The sequence below is a fragment of the Lineus longissimus genome, chromosome 13, assembly GCF_910592395.1.
Source record: "Lineus longissimus chromosome 13, tnLinLong1.2, whole genome shotgun sequence".
In the NCBI taxonomy this organism is placed as follows: domain Eukaryota; kingdom Metazoa; phylum Nemertea; class Pilidiophora; order Heteronemertea; family Lineidae; genus Lineus; species Lineus longissimus.
The window spans coordinates 6585169-6606049 of NC_088320.1; the positions used below are offsets into that span (position 1 = coordinate 6585169).

Sequence of the window (20881 nt, forward strand, 5' to 3'; positions counted from 1 at the left end):
GATCTTCGACCTACCTCCCAAGAACTATTTTAACAAATTTAGAAGAAAACTATACACATTGATTATTCGTGCTCTTGCCGTGGTCTTGTTATCTGACCTTCAAAACAGAGGCCAAGAAATTGTTTACCGCTCGTAAGCCGTACACCATCATGACGGAACTCATGTTGGGGTCAGATTTATAAAGATCCCCTGAACTCGTCCACATAAATATCATTATTTAATTCAGGGTTCTTTCACTGACAATAAAGATGTACCCAATAAAGATCCATATCTAAAGCCTATGTAAACACAAGTGACTTTCACATAAATCTTTGTTACAAACAGCATGTGTTTCACTTTTCTGGTTAACTCGCCCTCCATTCACTTCTCAATGGTCTGAATAACACCGATGTTTGATAGTACACTTTGATGTTACCAATTTCACAGCAAAATAGCACGTGTATGTCAAATCTGTATGTCGAGTCTGACAGAGAAATGTATTTCTTTTATAGAGTGCAAAACAAGCCAGAGCCATTTTTTCTGAAGGTTGACGACCTCCATATCGAATGAACTCCAAACCTTCTGTGTCGTCATTTTGGAAAAGTGGCATTGGCTGAATATTCAGTGACCTCGAAGTTAACAAATTTCCGTGTGTTAAACTTGAAATCTATTTGATATTATATCGGATGAGTCCTTACGAAGAGACCGACTTCCCAGGCCCGTTATAATCGCTCGGTAATCAAATATTCTAACGCAGTTCATACACTTTGTCGAAAATCGCAAATAGAAAAAAGGTACCACAATGCTATTTACTTCGGTCGGTTATAGGTAATTGAGGAAGCCATTCAAGCTATTGAATATGTCATATTTATGTGCGTAAAGACCTAGAAAACACTTTGGAATCAACCGAATTGACAACGTCATCTTGAATTGTAGATAAATCTACGCATTGATAAGTTCTCAATGAACTTAATACTACTTTATTCACGTGGTATAGGAAGTTCTGCGCCCACTGGTAACTCTGTTGTTACAGACATGCTCCCGTTGACATAATCTATTAACCATTGTGAGGGCCTAGGTAAGCTTGAGTTATAGGCCTTTGTAGCGTTAGAAATGAACATATAGAACAACATGGTCCAGAATATTGTGTACTGTCCGATCCTTACATTCAGTATAGTTGTGTGGTCTGTCTGAGTCGTCTTGCCATTGACTTGCCTGAGCTCGAAGGCTAGCAGACCTAAAACATGTATCCATGTTCTTTCTATCCAGAAGTTGGAAATCTGCCTGATCATTCTCGACTAATTATATACAATGTAGCAGAAGAAGTTCGACATCCGCTTGATCAGTTTGGTGTCACTGAATTGCGCTCGAAATTCGAAACCTGCCAGATTTCTCTCGTTTCACTGAATTGCGCTCGAAATTCGAAATTTGCCTGCTCTTTCTGATATGTTACTAAATAGCACTACTGCATTCTGTCAGATTTTTAGTGTAACTTTCGTAGTGTCATTGAAGGGCCCAAACCCGCAGGCGAGGGAACCAAAATGGCGGGGTGGAGTCAGTTCTTTGTTTAACAGAGAACAGATCAGACTCCCAGCCTGGGAATTGACATTCACGTCATTTTGAAGGAGCTGTGGTTACTTTAGGATTTCAAGTTCTAGCCAAGGTGGTGATGCCTATGGTCAACCCTTCAAACAACAGCTGTCCATCCATGCTCACATGACAGCATTCCAACGAATAGTCAAAATAAATAGTCAAGACCTCTTTCACCTGGATAACAAAAATGAATTAAGCAAAGCTGATTTAAAACTTGGAATTTCACTTAACATGACACCTTATCCAAGCGGAAACAATCGAGAATTCTTTAGTATCTAATCAGAAGACATTCCCGGTGTACGATGCAGTCACCAATATACCAAAAACCGGGTTCAAAAATTGTGAACATATACTTTTCAGGGCGACAAGCGCCAGTTGTGGCAGGTCATGGAACTAATTCTTTTAGACCCAGTTCATAGTAGCGCACAAGTTGTTGCTTTCTGGGGGGTGGGGGTGGGGGCTGAGGGGTAAGAGCAAGGGTAAAGTTGCATTTTACGTCTTGCCTGCAAAATAGCCTCCGAATCAACGTTCGGTACTAATGCTAGAGCTTTGAAAATAGTACAGGGAGGCAAACAACTTCGACATATAGTTTGTTTTGATCAGGACGACTTTGAAATGTCTCAGCTGGAAGACCGATCTCACATATGAATAATCTTGTCTACCTGAAACTGGTCTGTGGGTTTCGATTAAGCTTAAGTATAAACATCCTCAGTAGGTTTGGATGTTTGACGCAAAGATTATTAAATTGGTCTTGAATTTACGGAATGTATGAACTTTATTTATGTTCAAAGCGTGCCAGAATATGAATTATTTTATTTACGATCATTCATTCATGAATTCAATTCATTTCCGGTTGCAAATTGCGGTATTCCCATCAATGAAATATGACCAAAAACAAATATGATATCTAATCATGAACTTGGAATTTCGATCATTTTAAAAATAGATAACCACTTTTCACCTCCGGATGCAAATATGCGTTTGAGATTATAGCTCAAAGAGACTTTTTATGAATGAACATGCATGGCTGGGTAGATTTTTTCATTACCTTGGCTAGAAAGACGGAATGCCGAACCTAGATCATTTCGTTTCGCAAGTAATCCACAGGCGAACCATTTTTACATGCACCCGTTTTTAGGCCATGTGTTGAGGGTTGATTGACCTCTTCATATTCGTTAAAGCTGGACGAACTGATATGCCTACACTAGCAGATCCATTAGTGTATGTCAGCGTAGACCTGACCAGCTGTATTTCAGCTGACAATCGGAATTTCTCTCATTGCAGAGAACACTTCGTATACTATTCTCAAATGCATTTTCCCGCCAAATTGACCGAAGTCTGAACAAAAAACTCGCCCGAGATTGATTGCATTCTGAAGGCTGCACTGGTGCGGCGATATGAGGACTGAATTAGTAATGTGATAATGAAGTCTCGCTAAAACAGACCACACCATACAGGTAGATGGACGCTTTCCCCGGAAATTATGTCCACACATTTTTGCGACATTCTCCGAAAAAATCCTGATCTGAAGTCCCAGAATGAGTCACACTACCAACACACTCGGTGCTGTTGGAATATTTTCCTTTATTATGTAAATGAGGAGCTACCTTATAGCATCACTTGAGGAGGCTTATGACGACCCGAATTAGACATTTTAATGTAAGCTTATTAACCCTTAACTTGCGGAGCAAACCTGGAAAATGCCTCATGTATAATACGATATGCGAGCATCTATGATAGGTAAACGGACATTGCGACTCTCGATCGGGCGCCAGAAGTTTTGCGAGACCTCATATATCCTTACCTTAGTGATAAACCTGCGCTACTATTATATACCTTATAAACTCCGCCACAAAGTTACAGTTGGATTTTGTAGTCTGATATCAACTATCGTAAATGTATACATACAGGTTCTTTCATTACTAATTAACCAAGGTGGATCCTGAAACCTCAATCAATTCTTCTTGTGCGTTTCTGACTGGTAACCGTATAACACATGGGTGGAGTAAAACAGGTTAGTCAAAGAGACCTGCCTACATCCTCCCGCCCACAGTAGGGCTTGAACCGCCAGCCGATATTTCTAACCCCTTGTCCACAGCGTCACAGCGCCGCGTGGGGGAGAGGTTGCTGTCCGTCGCTACAACACTGACGTCCAGGATGTCGTCTTTGGAGGCAACCAATAAGGCAGCTTTCTTCCCTCTATTCTTCCTCTACTTCTTCTCTTCTCAATCTCAGATGGACAGGTGTGTTCCGGTGACGAGCGCTGCAATTTGTCGTAACTCAACCTGGCAAAGCTGGTCGTGGATGCAGGTTCCGGATGACCAGAACTCCTCCCCTGGACTGCTCGTTCTGGTCATTTTAGGGTGTTGCTGAAAATCATTGGCACTCGGTCTTGCGGTGGCAAACATCTCAGTGTGCACGTGCTTCTCAAGTGTGTTCAACAAAACTTCCATTTGAAACCGGTAAAATACAGTCACACCTTTGAACACCACGGGGATTCTAATTAAAACCCAGCGAAGCAAACAATTTAAATTATTACGCGGGCCCGTGAGGTGGAGGAGTGGGGAACATTTAGGAACCACTTGAACATGATCGGAGAGCAAAAAAGAAATTAAGTGTCGCCCCAGGCGTAAAACCGTCTCAAATGCCGAGTTACTTCGCTTCACTCATCGAACACAAACGAAAGCTGGCGAACTGTCATTCGGTCTTGTTAGAGTTCGATGAAGGTTTTCGACGCAGCAATGAAATCTCTCATTGATTTTGAACATATTCTAAAGACATATTCATCAAAGCTTTGGTATTTCATTAAGTCGAGTGGTTTGTGAACTAAACTCTTTGCAATGTGACAGTGAAATACGCTAGACTTTCAAAGTGTAAGGTTGTTTTTTTTAATGTCGTTTCATACGATTTTTCAACAGTTGAAAGAGAAATATTTCGCCATTTTCATACTGTCAAGATGTGAATAGTGTAACTGATAAAAGGAATAAACACTGTCGGAGTAAAACATCAAATCAAATATTTAAACAGTCAGCTTCGTTTCTATAGTCAATTTTTATTTGGCAATTCATTTGCTAACTACATGTGTCCATGTACATTACAATATAAGTAACATTTACGTCTGACAATTGGACTTTGGTCCTGATCACTAACACTCCAATGTCAAGATTCTTTTAAGAGCTTATGATTTAGGTGTGTATGATTGCTGGGGTACTAATTAACGCTTATAGCCATATATAGCCGCTAATATGGCGTCTGTCGAATCACCTCCGAGGGCAAGGATAATTCCTTTCTAAGTACGAAAACAAAACTATGATAAAAAATAACCATGTTTCAGAATGGAATGACGTGGAAGATAAATGATTGGCATTTACGGTTGAGCTGTCAATCATACACGGATTAAATCAAGTGACCCCGGGACTTTTATAAACAAAAGAACAGCCAACACCATACACGCGCCATTTATCCGAGAACAAAACATTTATTAAATCACACTTCGCTTGGACGAATATCAAGCCTGAACGATCGGGTTTATAGTACATTTATCCCCAAACAATATTCATGATATTAATGACACCCCTGGATCCGTTCAAATGGGTTCATTTACTTACTCAGAGATAAGCCCACCATTTCTAATACGACCAAAATTTGACAACTACACGGCCCTTGTTTCTGCTGGATGTTGAGAAAAAACAAAACAAAAGGCAATGCCAGAATCCCACATACCATGGATTCGATCCGAACGTACGAACATCTTTTTGATGCGGCAACTCTCTGTTTTAAAACGTACTTCTCACTGATATGGAGATATGGTTTTACCCAAAAAGGATTGAAGAGTTCGCCGTTGATATACTTTTTTTCTTTTCAATTCCTACATATAACACTTGGCGACGCCCGTCATCTCCACGTGTAATACACATGGTGAAGCTAATCTTATCTGAAGAATTGTCAGTTACTGTAAATTGAGGGCGTACATATGCACATAACTCGACATCGGACGACATAGAAGTTAATTCATACTGTTACATACTGTTCGAAAAGCAACCGAATTCGGCTGGTAGATATATGTGACCCGTTCCAGCAAAACCAGTCGCATGTCCCTCTGAGCTTGGCAGGTTGAGACGGACTGTTTGTTCATTTCACTATTGTCTGCCTTTTGTGAAGTCTGATGACATCAATTTCTTCTATTATCTCCAAGTGTAATCCTAGGCTCATCTTATTAGCGACATGCGACTGGTTTTGCTAGAACGGGTCACATATGTCTTCAGTTACTACTGTGGCGTGTATCATTTTCCTGGAAACGACGCCTAAAATAGACAATCGACACGGCTTTATATGTATGTATTTTAGCGGTTTTGATTCTCGGTATGTTTCATGCCAACCTTCAACGTTCATCTCTGAAGTACGTTGCTACAGGTCAATATTATCCCAACGCATGTTGAGAGTGTCTGAACAACTAAGCCAGAGGCGATGACACCAACTTATCCCATTAACTCGTAGTCGTAGCTAGAGGGGCGAGCACGTGGCCGCGATAGTTTCAGTTCCAATCGTAGTTTGCCACAGTAATCAGCGATTGCACTTTGCATGATTATGGGCAAACATGCAACGCGAAAATGTAACACACCTCCCCGAAAAAAAACCCATCAAGCTCCAGACAGACGTCCACTAAAGTTCGCCTGCTGAAAATAGTGTGTTCGGACCTGTGTCGTTCAGCGACATCTTTAACGTTCGAGCAGGCAATAAGACAAGCTCATTCGGATTAAGAACTCTAGATCTACCATTCGAACAAATAATCTCTTCAATGCGACATTAAAGGGCAGGCTTGTTCGATGACAGAGGTAACATCTCCACAGCGGATCTGTGACAGAATGAGCTGCGCACCACACGATTTAGGACAATCAGTCGCTGATCGCATCTTTTCTAGGAATGTAACATCGAGCAGTCAGGGTAGTACACCTTCTCATGCATCTGGAATTAAACGCCACCTATCATTCAAGCACTGAATCCATCCATGATAACATGGTGTCTAAGTTTGGGTTGTATGTATGTCCATGATCAAGTTATCTTTCCGATTTAGAGTATAAGACTCCTCCCATTTCATGCAAAAGCAAATTGGCACGAATGATCGAACCGAAAGACATGCTGTACATTGTTGTACATTGGAGGTACCAAAATGGCCCCTGCGGTGCACTTAGAATGTATGATAAAACCCATTCATACTATTTAAGATTGACTTTAGTCGTTCATCATCGAGCTAACATTGTCAAAGCCTAACCATGATAGAAAAGACCTATCCAACTTACAATATCATATTTAAGACTTATGACAGTTTTTATATTGATGTCACTATTGATACGTTGCAGCACAACACAAATCCAATACAAGATGAAAACAACATACTCAGACGTTTTAAAAGATATTATGCATTATTTGTTCTCGGTCGAAGTGATATTGTTAATTGTTTTTCAGGTCAACCAAGGAGTACGACAAAAATAAGTGAAGAAGAAGCATTGCAATCGTTCATGGTGTCACGTGCGATGGGCGTACAAGAAAAGAAGAAATGAAACTGAAATGAAATGGATAAGATATTGAATTAAACTGAATTTGTATACAGAGCCAATCAGGTCTATTCATTTTGTCACATGACAAAACAAAGCAAGATGGTTGCATTTTTCGTAAACTTCAATCGCACTAAAATAGTCGACTTCTTATATCATCTGCATTGAGCGCCGAGTACGAGGGTACGGTATTCTAGCGGTCATTGGCATGGTCTCGTTTAATAAAACCTCTATATAGATATCCATAGTTGTGCTGCGCCGATGACATTTGATAGGCAAACAATGGTGGTGCTTCCGTCTCCAAAATATTTGATTTGGTAGCTAGTACCTGGGGTAGTATGGCGTTGTTTACCGTGATTTTCACATTGACTTGCTGCCTTATACAGGCCAGGTACAGCTTCAAGACAATACGCCCGGTTTCATGTAGGTTACACACTGTTTTCAAGTGTTTGTTTAATCAGAGGCCACCACTGTATTCCGTCTTGGGTTTCGTTATAGAGACACTACACTTATTTATCCCTCTGTTCAAATAGTTCAAAGAAGTGCATTTTCGTGCGCTGTGAAAATGCAACTACTTCCTGTCCTTTCAACAATAGGCCTAGTTGATCACAATGACCATTATTGTAAAAGAATGACATAACTGCTCATCCCTGTCATTGCTGTGTTCTCCGAAAGAGATTTATAATTTCCATTCGTCCTAAATTTGGCCTTTGAGGACAAAGTCACAAACAACCAGAATGTAGGGATAAATTCACTTTAAAGTATCCATTTGAAGAAATAATAACGATTATCTTATATAAACTAGCTTTTGGCACATCTCTTTTCCTAACGGGAAGAGCCTTTATGAGAAACATAATGCCAGATTAGAGTTCGATTCTTCTTTCCTAACTCGGCCTAGTTGACAGAAGATTGTTCAGGGGCGGTTCTTTAGGCTGGACAAGCATGACCTAGTTGTTTCAAAGGATTCCGAGCAAGGATACGATATGGTTGAAAGTCAGGACAAGTCAGCCGAGTTATAGCAGATCAAAACATAATAAAACAATTTCAAAGCGCATCCGGAAAAATATAATAAACTCATTGTGCTCGTTTCCTTAAGTTTGTTATATTGGGAACTCATACGTTACGACGTGATAGATCAAATTTTAACTATGACTAAGACCAACTATCTTACTACACTTAATAACAGACTTTTTAGATTTTTAGAAGGAAAGAATGGTCAGTACGGAAAAGTCGGGTCCGGAGCCGTAGTGTTTTTCGAAAAAAACTGGATCACTGGATTGCTGGATTCACTGGATTGTGACTCATGGATCACCGCCGCCTGGATGGATTGCCCAATTCCCGAATCCCTAACGTTTCTAATCATTTGCTTCACGTGCACACACTGGCACTGGTACTGCCACATGGATTCCTCAGTCTCAGACTCTTCACCGGAGAAATCGCCGGATTATTACCGGCGGTTCTACATGAACTACAAAGCTGACAGAAAGTTTGTATTGTAGTTGCAGAACTTCCTGTAGTAAGTCAATGTGTGAATGATAATGTAATTGAGTCGGGGGTTGTGATAGCGACAGCATGGTGCTAAGTATTGCAATGCGCAGTAGGCCTACCGGTAGGCTACACTACAGTATACAGCATGCAGTGCCAGCTACAATCCAGGCGATGGTGATCCATGAGTCACACTAAAGTGAATCCAGCAGTCCAGCGTTCCAGCTTTTTCGAATACTCACTGTTGACAGCGAATATTAAGGTGGCACAGTCATGGTCTATTTGATTCCGCGGCCTCGTTAGAAGCCTCTCTCAAAATGATGACATCCGAACGCAACAGGTGCGCGGGCGAGTCTTTGCGTCTTCATAACTTGATTCCAATGAAAGTTGCAATGAAAAAAAGAGGAAAATTTCTATTCTAGCTTTGCATTGATGTATTTTGCTCGCGAATATAAAGGAGGACTTCCTGCGTATTGTCCGTGTTGTTTTTGTATCGTTCTCACCATAGAATGGAGCGTCCTTTACGCACCAGTGCACACTCCTGACGACCTATTAATAGAACACGCGCGCGAAAAGCTTGCGTCCTAAAATTACCGGCGCCGGAGCAACGTTAAAAACGCCGCACCGAACACTCACACTGTAACACATAACAAGCCGGTTTTAGTTAGTGGTATAAAAACTATGATGTGTAATTTCTTAAAAGATGCCTCCCGCTATTATATCAGGAAAGAGAGAGAACATATTCTCTTGAAGGACCAACGGAGTAATCAAGGAGTTTATCGCCAAGCTGTCGGCTGCCCAGTCAACTTCTGCACTTAGTGTTCCATCACCAAATTGAATAGAAAATGGAAAAAACAACAACCCCAGAAACTCAAAAAACCAATGATCTCTGCGATACAGCAGTTTAAATTGGTAATGACTACCCACAAGCGCGTTCGTCGAGCTCTGCCTTTACAAAAGTAAGCGTTTACCGACGGTCTGGCGCCAAATTCGGTCAGAAGAGAAGATGTCCATTATAGTGTGCTCATCTTTTCTCGTTTACATTGGCGTTATGCTTGTCCCAACTAATCTTGGACTAACTATAGTTATTCCAATGAATTTGTCATTAGACTAACTAGTTAAATGAAATCTCACTATACAACATCCCCGGACCATCTGAATCATGTGTCAAACATATTATAAACGGAACGAAACAAAATGTGTCCACCCGGTTTCGTTTTCGTCACTCCATCTATACTCAAATGGTGAAAATGATAATCTAGGACGAACTGTGCCCAACATTCTCAAACGCAAACATGATATTGAAGAATTCGAGGAAAATGGTTTTCGATTTGAAAGTATTTCCCAAAGATACACAGGCATGACAAGTAGAGACGGTGAAAGGGCGGTGTCGTGTTGGTTAGGTAACTACTAGGCTTTGAGGCTCCGCTAAGCTTTCTATAAAAACTCCCATCCGCACCGCAGTTCTGAGCATCGCAGAGGACTTCCTCCAGCGGCGTTTTCTCGCAGAAGTAACACTTACCTTGCACAGTTCCGTATGAGAACACGAGCGTTTCGGAGGATCCGGAAAAGTAGAGCCTCCCAAAGTTTCGATGACCGCTCGGACGTCAGCAGCAGGGACCATCTCGCCCGGATGCAGCACGGGTCTCTGGTTAAATCGACGTAATCCACTACAATATGCCAGATATCCAAATGACAGGCGTCGGTAGCGAACACACTTCTTTGATAGGATCCGGAGAAGTCGAGCCTCCGGTTTTGGCGAAGACCGCTCGGACGTCAGCAGCGGGGCCATCTGGCCTGGATGCAGCTCGGGTCCTCCGGGTGTATCGACTTCACGACATATCTCCAAGGGATGAGGCGCCCTAGCTAACGTTTTCTGTCATATCCGATCGAGTGGACGAGTTTATTTACCATATCATAATGCTCAGATTGTATTTACAGCTATCAATGGGCAGCGTCGTTTGTGTGGGCGTACTGGGTCAGGCCGCGTGGGTAGTCACTTACTAGGCCTACGCAAATATTTAGAACATTTCGCCAATAGTATTTTGTGTATTGGCGATCGATACCGTTGCTACGGTTGAATCTAAAATGTAAGGTGGTGAACTCCAGCGTAGATGTTCCCTGATCTTCTAGGAGAGGTGCACTGGGCTCGGGAAACCGCGAAGCAACTGACCTGTTCCGACTCTGAACTACCGGGTGCGTTTGCATGGTGTTTGTCACGGGTTTATCGTGAGCTCCTTTTCGCCATAGGAAGAAATTTGTATAATACGTTGCTAAAGAAGGCAATGAGACGTTGCATTTCATGATATGACCGCCATAATACGTACGCTATCCAGCGCTATTACCGTCATCTGACATCGGAATTATGAACTAACAATAATGTCACCTTGTGGAGATGCGACACACTAAATATGTTCGTTTAAGCTGACGGCTTGACAGACATTTTCCGTCTCCTTTTATATTTTACTTAAATATGCAAGGAAGACTAAATGCATGTAACTTCTTTTTACCAATAAACTCTACAATACATGCGTAAGCTTATATGTATTTAATCAAATTTTAGTCTGTTTTCAACAGTATCATGTAATGCACACAAAACTACAAGATATATACACTCAGAAACAAGCTTATATGTATTTAATCAAATTTTAGTCTGTTTTCAACAGTATCATGTAATGCACACAAAACTACAAGATATATACACTCAGAAACAAGTGATAGCCCCCCCCCATGGGAAGCTTATGTGGAAACTGATCCTCACTCTTCGGCAGTAACAACTGGCATTGGAAACCATGGACGTACAGTTTTTATAAAACAGTACGACGAGCTGACACTTCCATGCCGGTAAACTAATGTTTTCATAGTGTGCAAGCGTAACGGACTATACACCCAAGGAGAAGAGGCCATTACTTTCTTTGTTATGCAGGGTGCTTCAGTACATGTTTCAGGCATATTTTTATCGGCTATACACCGGCGACGAAGACTGTTGACGTGTCCACCCTAAATTTCGAAAGGGTAAACCATTTGACGTTTTTTTACAGTGTGTACAGTAACGCTTGTCCGCAGAGCTTGAGTCATATATCGTATACGCGTGTCATAAGCACACCAACCTACACCGACAAGAAGATCATTCCAATCACTCAGTTTGTTGTTGTACGGGATGTACAGGTGCACATTTTATTGCCAACGCTGTTTTGCCGAACGACGTACCCTGTTCGAATCAACATACCCTGCATAATTAAAGATTATGACCAATGAACTAGAATTTCGGGCGGTATAGCCTGGTCGTTTGTATACAGTTGGTGTGTACGTAGTTAGTCCTTGTTCCCTTCACCCTTCTGTGTTATTGCCAATTGCATTTCGTCGTCGCTTATAAGGAGTACTGGCGCAGTCGTGTGGTCTATATCGCCAGTGGTGACATCGACCTTCTTTTTACTAAAACACATGAGGATTCTAAACTGCACCATCGTCTGTATAATACCAGTGGTGATCCCGACTATAAAAATTATAATCGAAACCGTCAAAACTGCAAAATCTACCCCACTGCCGGCCCAGTGTTTATCCGTAAGTCGATGAAACATCGTCACTACTATTATGAAACTGATGAAAAGGGAACCACTGCTTATCAAAGATAGGGCGGCACATATTTCTGCGTGAACCGTCTTCCTGGTCAGTGCGGCGCATATCCCGACGCACCCTGTCGCAATGAGAACCATCCCTAGTCCAGCCCCGGCGCATATCACTGACGCAGCGTACCGGGGCCTGAAAAGGTAGCTCCCAGTAGGGAGTCCGAGTACGATGATACTGATCATCAGAAGGAGGAACATGATCCCGTCCACGATTAGAACCACGCTACAGCGGAGCTGTGAGTTCCGGGAGAATGCTCGGCCGATAAGAGACGGGTTGGTTTGGTCGTCCCGTACCTCTTCCGCCGGGGATATGGTCGCGAAGTAGATCTCGTTTGGGACATTCTGCAAGTATTCCAAAATGAAAGCAATATTTTAGTCGTAATTATATTTCAGCAGTATGGTTGAGGAAAGGGAGAAATCGGGTATAGCTACAAGTCTTTTACAATAATAATTTGATTCATGGTTCGAATGCCCCCCTACTCACCTGCTCACCGTGGCTCAATAGCTCCACAAGAGAAGGCCGGGATAGACAGTCTGTAGTTTCCGGAATCTTGGAAAGCTGGAAAGTTGGAAAGTTTAGTATAAAAATCGGTCAGTAAACCTGACCTAGGAATCGATTCCGAGCCCACTCCTGCCATCTACCGTGTTTCTTGTAAATCACGGTAGGAGCCTTGCTTTCATATAGAAGGCGACTCGAGGTGGACAGTGGGGCAATTTAGGAAGTTTGTTAGACACTAGACGCCAATTGGCCAGCTAGGATCACGCCTATGATTTGTTTGTTCATTGTTTATATTTCTTTGATGTAAAGAATGTTGCAAAATCCGTTTGAAAAAATCCTATACTTTCCGGAATTTTCCAACTTTCCATCTACTTTCCAGCTTTCCAAGATTCCGGAAACTACAGACTACCGCCGGGATATTGTCATCAATTACAGGAAACCATCATTCACGAGCAACAATCACAATGGTCTTCTGTTGTCTATTGCGCAAAGACCCGGAAGATTGAAACAGACCAATGGGTCAAGAGTTATATTTACATCAACAATGGCTTACCAAATCTATGTTGTTTTTTTTCGATTTTGACTCATTAAATCTTGATAAGATTGCGATTTCGACCCACTCTCACATTTGGAGTTAGTATATGTACATATCCTGATATTCAGGATATTTCCACTCCTTCGCTGTGGTGATTGTATACAAAGCACTACATGTAAATGGGCTTTAGTGGAGGGCGCTATATCAAGTGTTATTTTTTTATTTTTTGTTATTCTACGTCGTATACACAAATATCACACGGCGGATCTGTACAGACCCTCTTAAAATGGTCAGTAAACCAAGGCCGACATTGACAGAAGTTTCGCATCAGACAATGAACAAAGCGTCAGCACTCATGAGTAGCAGAGAAGGTACCAATAGCCTTCGTCCCAAACAAGCTTCGAAGCTTTTCACTCAGTATCTAACCACATTGTGTAGGCGAAGATGGAGCATACAATTGACACTGGCCAGAGAGGATGGGTAGACTTACTTCTCGAGAATACGAGCACAACCACGGCCATGTCATGCCAAAGGCTTTTCATCGACCCCCCCCTCATGGTAGCCTACAGCATCTATTCCTGGGTAACTGTTCTTACCGTCCAAGGCGTATTATGGTATTGCCCGTGATGTGTATGACCATGACAAAGTGCATGTTCCCAGGCATGGTTTCCTCTAACCTTCGGATACTGACAGAGAAATTTAGGAGAAGCATTGAGTCTCACCTGATGTGCGTTTCCCCTGTGATTGCTTTCGTAAGGTACGATATTGGTGTTCATCTTCCACTGCAAGCGCAGGCTACCACTGCAACGTCGAGAAATCGTGCGAGCACCACTACCTGTACCATAGCCTCCGATCCGTGGCAATCCACCTGCATGCAAGGGGCTGCTAGCCAAGCAACGTGTGGCTCGGGCGATACGCTGCTGATAATATATAGATCCACAGCAAAACGAGTGTAGCAACGGATGATTTGCCTCAATCGTCAGACAGGTTCCTTTCAACGCCAACATTGTTATCGTATCGGTTCGCCATTTTATCAACGGGGAAGTGATCTTGGATAATTAGCAAGTGTATTATAGGACCTATAGGTGTCACGCAGTGCTTCATTGGCGCGAAATATCTGAATTGCGTATGGCTGACGTTGAAATTCGGAGCTTCCGACCACAAATGTGATTGGTTGGGGAGCCGGGTGACTTTCCCAGTCTGAAAAGAGTGCATTTTCACTCTTTGAAATTCGTTTAAGAGATGATTCGTAGGAGCTTATGTGGCCCGTAACCGGCGTATTCATTGTAGTTGACCACATTGGTAAGCAACACTATTTATTTCGATACCTGCGGGGCAGACGAAAGAAAACGACCTCCAAGAACGAACGGCGCCTTTTAACATTCTAGTAGTACTTTCATCGTATTTCTACAACACAACACCTTTAAAGGATGGCATAGCTAAATTATTCCATCGTTATTTTTGGCTGGTTGTTAGTTCTAGGAAAGTGTTCTCTCAATAGCGGATTGCCATTTTTCTGATTTGGATTTTTATTTTTATTTTTAAAAATTTAGAAAAAGGCTTACTGGCGCCAACGAAGTTTCTGCTTTGACATGTGCAATTGGGGTGGTCATCATTTAATTTACTTCGGATTCATGCACGTTGGCTACACTCATACTCAACTCCGAAATCACTATTTAACGAACTCTTTCAACACGTGTATAGGGGATAGATTTGTTCTAGACTCTGGCACTACCTTGTCACAAAAATCAACGAGACCCGTCCAATATCTTATAAATAAAAACAAGCATTCACATTTTCCCCTAAATACAAACCTATCAAAGTTTGTACCAAATTCGTCGACGTTGGAATCAATAAGAAGGTTAGAGTGGCTTGAACTCTGCGCATAAAAGACGGATGTTCGGAGGAAGAAGCTCGGATTTCGGTATACAAGATGATTTCATCAATGAGTTGAAGGTGCAAGTGACATATAACTATTGTTGAATACACACCGATTTCTCAGTAGTCGACCCGGTAAAAATTTAGCTTTAATCGGGCCAACCATTGCAAAAATAGGTGCATAGCTCCTTCATGAGGATTTCTGCTTGTCTAAATCATTTAAGAATCAGAAAGGGCAGCTGTGCTGAGTTTCGATTCTGGATATAGAAGCATGCCTGATGGTGGAATACACGGATTCGCCAATAACAATCAACATTACCCACAAGGTCGGCCTCAGGACCAAACTCAAGAAAATGTACAGTGCTTGGCATTGACAGATTGCCCAGGATGTCCTGGACACGAGGGCAAATCAACAAAGAACCTCATGTACAGGGACGTGGCAGAATTCTATCTTACCGAGTGCCGTACATTTCAGAGAGCTTCCACCTGAGGGCGAGCATGTGGGTAATGTTGATTTCATGGGCAATTCCATGTACATGTACATGTATTCAAAACAAACTACCACATTCCGCGAAAGGCCTGTGCACCTGCGCCGTAGGGCGTGGTGTCCAGTATCTGGGCCATGCAACGACATCATCCTTTTTATTGAGAAACCAATAGTACGATCGGCTCGTTTTCGCCAGTGTAGACACGTTCCTCTTCGAGGTGCGTCTAAAACATGGCGGGAGGATTTTAACCAGGCGGTACGAATCAGAAAAAATCTGCCCAACGGCCATCTTGGATTTACTGAAAATGACAATATTGTTGTTATCAACTTTCGGTATCATTATGATGTTTTCTTTTTTCTTCTTCTCGATTTCGCCATACTCTATAACGACGTCGTAAACGTAGACGTGAATGCCGTGAGTTTTTATCCCGGCTACATCAACACATCTGTCACCACAAGATGTTAGTTCCAGCTTGAAGTCATCAAATGCCCTTTCTGGAACTCCGGCCATACGTATACTCAAGCCATCTATTTTCTCCAACATATTAAGTTTTATCCGGCGACTGGAGCGCGACGTCGCGCATAGATAATGCGACGAATATACTCTCCAAACACGTTTTCCTTTGACTTCGCGAGGAAGGACCGCGCAGACAGCTTCCAGTATGACGGTCGAATCCAAGACCCGAATTCCCGTTATAGAAGTCTTCTTGCATGGAGTATGAAAATTCTTGCGTATACTGTATATACTTGGTACGAGGAAAGTTGCAATTTTTGTTCCTCTTTTTATATCAAAAACATAAATACTTCGCATCTTTCTTCTGTCAATCGTAACTCCAACGAAATTATCATAATATTCTCCAGATAATTCACCGAGGTCTTTTAGGAAATACTTTCGTTTCAACCTGTACTGTTTTCCTTGAGATTTATAAATGAATACGTTTTCGCCCCTTCTATTGGTGGTTAAGATAATAACAAGGTCTAGCTTGCTGTGGTAAAGCAAAGCCTTCATGTTTCCTCTATAAGAGACGATCTCCATTTCATGATTGAGTTCATACTTTTCCTGCGATGTTAAAGAGACAAGTCGGCATGTGATAATATGTTCATTGTTCATGCCAAAATGGCTTCCAGCAGGACCGTGTTTTCTCCAAACAAGATCATTAAAAATTATTATATAAATTGCAATAGATAATTCACTAGAACAAATGTAACCTTGGGGCCTGCCTAAAAAGCGCCAATTATGTACAAAACCACCTCGCAATTAACGGTGGCGAAAATCATTATCTCAGTATCTGTGCGGTGCTACATGAGACTGCGCTTGGTGATGAGTTAGCACGCTATCGTCACACAAATTCCTTTCAAAGCTGTCAAAGCCACACTCCCGCCAATCATCAGAAATAAATATGTTAAAAAAACACATTTCGAAAATACTACTCCCAGTGCTAAAAGGTTTCATGACTTTTGTCATAGAGCAAGAAAGAAGAACATTTCGGTTGCATTCCCTAAAGTTAACTATACATTGATTGGACTAACATTATTTGTTCATATATTGACTGGACAAACGTTACTTTTTTCTCACCACAGACAGCTTCTAGTATAATTATGTCATTGTCTTACCTGTTTGCCGGACACGTGGCTCCCTTTCGCCACAGTCGCCTTTTCACATCTCCAGTCCGCCATACTCAATCGGCAGCCACCATTTTGAAACTGGTAGGAAAATGTCGAACAGCCGGAGGTTTTTGAACAATAAATACCACACTCAAGGAAGGATTTTAACCGAACTACCCCAAGCTCTGGCTGTAATATCACGTGATCTCGTAAGACGATCTTAAACGAGATCAACGTGAATGCATTCGCCGTTGCGAGGACGAACGTAAAACGAATGCCCGAGTGCAAAACCTGAACGATTTTGAACATGACTCGTCAATGTTTTACAGGGAGATTGACTGAGGCCTTACGTGTGGTTCGAAACATTTTTGCCCTAAAAATGGGTTATTCTACATGTAATATTATAGTTCAGTTAGTGAGACAATCAGTTATGAACAATGGCAAGAACTGACACTGCTGAAACGACCTTATTCAGAAGTCTGAGTCATCAGTCATAGTAATATTTGTATCAAAGATGCATTGCAGCGACGATGAACATAATAGTCATCTATGCACTGCTTCGTATACAGTCATCAGCTTTATCGCGACATTTGTAAATAAACACGATGCATATGGCACCAGGGAGGTCTCAGCGTCGATAAATCCCGCCATCCCAAAGTGTTTCGGTTTTTCGTCCCAAATGCTTATGTCTAATGTAAGCCGGTGTAGAAGTTTGAAGTGTCCTTGGCGAGCAAATGATGCTATGATGCGTCTTAATCTCTTAGCTATTGACGACCATGCCTTCTATGCATATACGAAAATCCGCCAGAATACACTAATGCTGGACACTTTTTCCAAGGGGCAATATCTACTTCCACACCCGTAAAACGTCACACGCTCTCCCACGCAATCCATTTATTTCAAATCGTAATACGGTTGAACCTGTTTGAAATAAGACCAGCATTGTTGGAAAAACACTGGTTGAATAGACTTTCTAAACCATGACCACGCCATTACATGTATAACGCCTCGAACGTATAATGGGCTACAGTTGCCCTTGCATTGTTTCAAACTCTCATTTTGAACCCCATTTGAAACAAATGGTTACCAGTATTTACTGAGTGACAGCTTCCAATTGTAGGCCTTTGTGGACTGCAAAACAATACTTAGCTTTGTGTTAAGTTTCAAGGTCTTTTTTTCCACCTCGCTTGAGGCTTTTAATGAATGATACTTTGGGACAATGAAATATGACAATATTGCATTTTTTTCATAAAATCATTCATATAAAAGGCTTTGAGCTTTACAACTAATAACTGGTAGCACTTATGTCCTGAAAGCAGAGCTACATGTACAGTCTTGAGTAAAAACAAAAGATACAGATTTCTCCTTAAATTTCTTAATAAACAACATGGCTCTGATAGGTGTTCAGACCCACCATATTTACTTCTATAGAGAGATTTTGACTTATTCAGAGTAAAATGTACAAATATCCGGGGTAAGCATAACTTGTTGAGAATCGACAAGTCAACAATCTACATGTCAGAGTTTAACGATTGTATGTGTTCTGATAAAAACACACCCGAATATGACCGCGCATGAGTCGGAATTGTGTTTAATTAGTAACGATGGTCACATATACATAGGGTTTTGAATGTCTTAATCGTGGGTCAGGAAAAAGAATTACTCGTCGTGCAAATTTGCTGAATCTTGGTTTACAGGGTATTTCTATGTCTGTTACACAACGGCAAATTCAGTGTGTATCTAAATTTTCAAAGTCAAATACAAATATCTAACTCTTTAACGAACGGCGTCGGCCTTTAAGTCCCCAAGTCCCCATAAGGGTCATTGGCAGAAAAGTCCTCCTCCCTTGCGTAGCCCGCCGTCGACTCTTCAAACTGATTTCTGCAGCAGCATCCCATTAGTGAACGCCCGATGACGAAGATCATCGTAGAGAGACCGAAAGACTCCATCTGGTAGGAGGATATTGCCTGTATGACGGCAGTCACGAGTGTGGCCAGGGCTACGATGATGCCTAACGCATCATCAACAACTAGGTCCGTGCCTCTGTTTTCATTTTCTCCTGGTGTCAGAGTTGCATTTTGGGTACTGGTGGCGGGTGTAGTGAATGAACGAGAAGCATCAGTCGCATTTTGCGTTCGATTGCCCATCCCAGGGTTCAGCTCGGCGTTCAAAGAAGCTGCAGAAATTACAAGGAATATGACGCAGCATATGGTACTCGCGCACGCCATTACTAAGCTGGCAATGTTCCAGGCTTGGGTCACTCTACGGGCGGCCATAACCCCTATGCTACCGGCGGAAACAACAATTATGCCGCACCACATCCCAGCCCCGATAGATGAATAAACAGGCTCCACCAAACCAGCCATTCCGGCGCCAAAGGCAGCGGCCCCTAAGATAAACATTACGACCCCGAACACGATCTGGACGATACCAGTTCGACGGACAGTTCCTGGATCTCCCCTGCGATTGGTAGGGATCTTGGTGGCCTTGAATGACTCGTGGAAGTCTGGATCGTACATCATGGCTGTATTGACCTTTGAAATAAATAAAAAATACATGTATAGAGTAAATTCGGCAACTCCGACCACAGTCTGTACCAATCACCACCATATCTGAGGTAAAATAAAGCCATTTTGGGGGGTTTCAATATGCTTGGAGTGATCTACAGGCAACAAGATCAGCTTCTGTTAAAGCATGTTCTAACTGACTTTTTAAATCCTACCAAAGCATGAAGCAATATACCTTGTGAAAATTTCTGATTCTGATTTCTTTTACTTGACATTATATCTTAAGGGACACATTTTTAAAAGTGATCCATATTCTAAGTCTTGAGTGAGTGAATTCCACGAGGAAATATAAAGAGTTCCTAATGGATTATACACAGACACTGTGCAAGTGTATGTTTTAGAAATGTTCCGTCAACCCAAAAAGGGGTCTACGGTGTGCCTGACCCAAGTAGCCCAAATGTTGACAGTATAGGGAAATGACGATATAAGTCAACTTACCTAATCAGTTAGTCTAGTCTAATGTAAATGCAATTCATCCACAACAATACGTGTGTATTCGTTTTATGTCTGTGCAACTATTAAATCTGTAACACTTAAGATGCGGAAGTCATCTACGCCGCCATTTTGCTCGGTATGAATTTGAGCTGCATGTTATTTCAAAACCGTACAACTACACCAGCACGGACTCGTGCTAGTTTTAGAATAGCATGGTTGAAACCATCCTTAATGCCTGGCCTGGATTCGCTCAGAAAAGCATTACTAAAAGATCTATTCATCCAAGGTTGACTGAATTTGAAAATGGTTTGCGTTTCAAAGGCTTGCAAACTGTCCCGGTGAAATATGTATGTCAAGATAAAGAATAACGTTTGGCATTATTTTGTTAGGCTTCACATTATCCTAAAGTAGATAATGCATGTACATGTATTCATATTATTCAGAGCTCATGTATTTGTGAGCCAATGGATGAATGATATTCTCTTATGGGGCCGACAATGCTACGGGATTAAACTGGTATCATTATGCAAATCAAGGTTTTAATCCCTCAGCAAAAATTGAAAGTACATGTAAAGGAATCAACGATTTGATTAGTTCCCGCCAATTCAAAGAACAGTTCCAAATATTTCATGGG

The 20881-nt window shown here is 41.8% G+C and overlaps 1 protein-coding gene across 3 annotated transcripts; it reads right to left on the reverse strand.

The window, feature by feature from the left end:
• Positions 1–11145: 11145 nt before the first annotated feature.
• On the reverse strand, positions 11146–20439 carry LOC135497944 (uncharacterized). Of its 3 annotated transcripts, none has more exons than XM_064787989.1 (5): positions 20251–20439; positions 17255–19779; positions 13998–16700; positions 12734–12800; positions 11146–12583 (listed from the first exon to the last, which is right to left on the reverse strand). In XM_064787989.1, exons 2-3 carry the CDS (start codon positions 17552–17554, stop codon positions 15702–15704), a joined length of 1299 nt encoding a protein of 432 aa, XP_064644059.1. In that variant the 5' UTR covers positions 17555–19779; positions 20251–20439; the 3' UTR covers positions 11146–12583; positions 12734–12800; positions 13998–15701. The 3 variants fall into 3 exon arrangements, with proteins under 3 accessions (XP_064644059.1, XP_064644058.1, XP_064644060.1); XM_064787988.1 differs by having other exon boundaries at positions 12726–12800; XM_064787990.1 differs by lacking the exon at positions 12734–12800.
• Between the last annotated feature and the right edge of the window lie 442 nt (positions 20440–20881).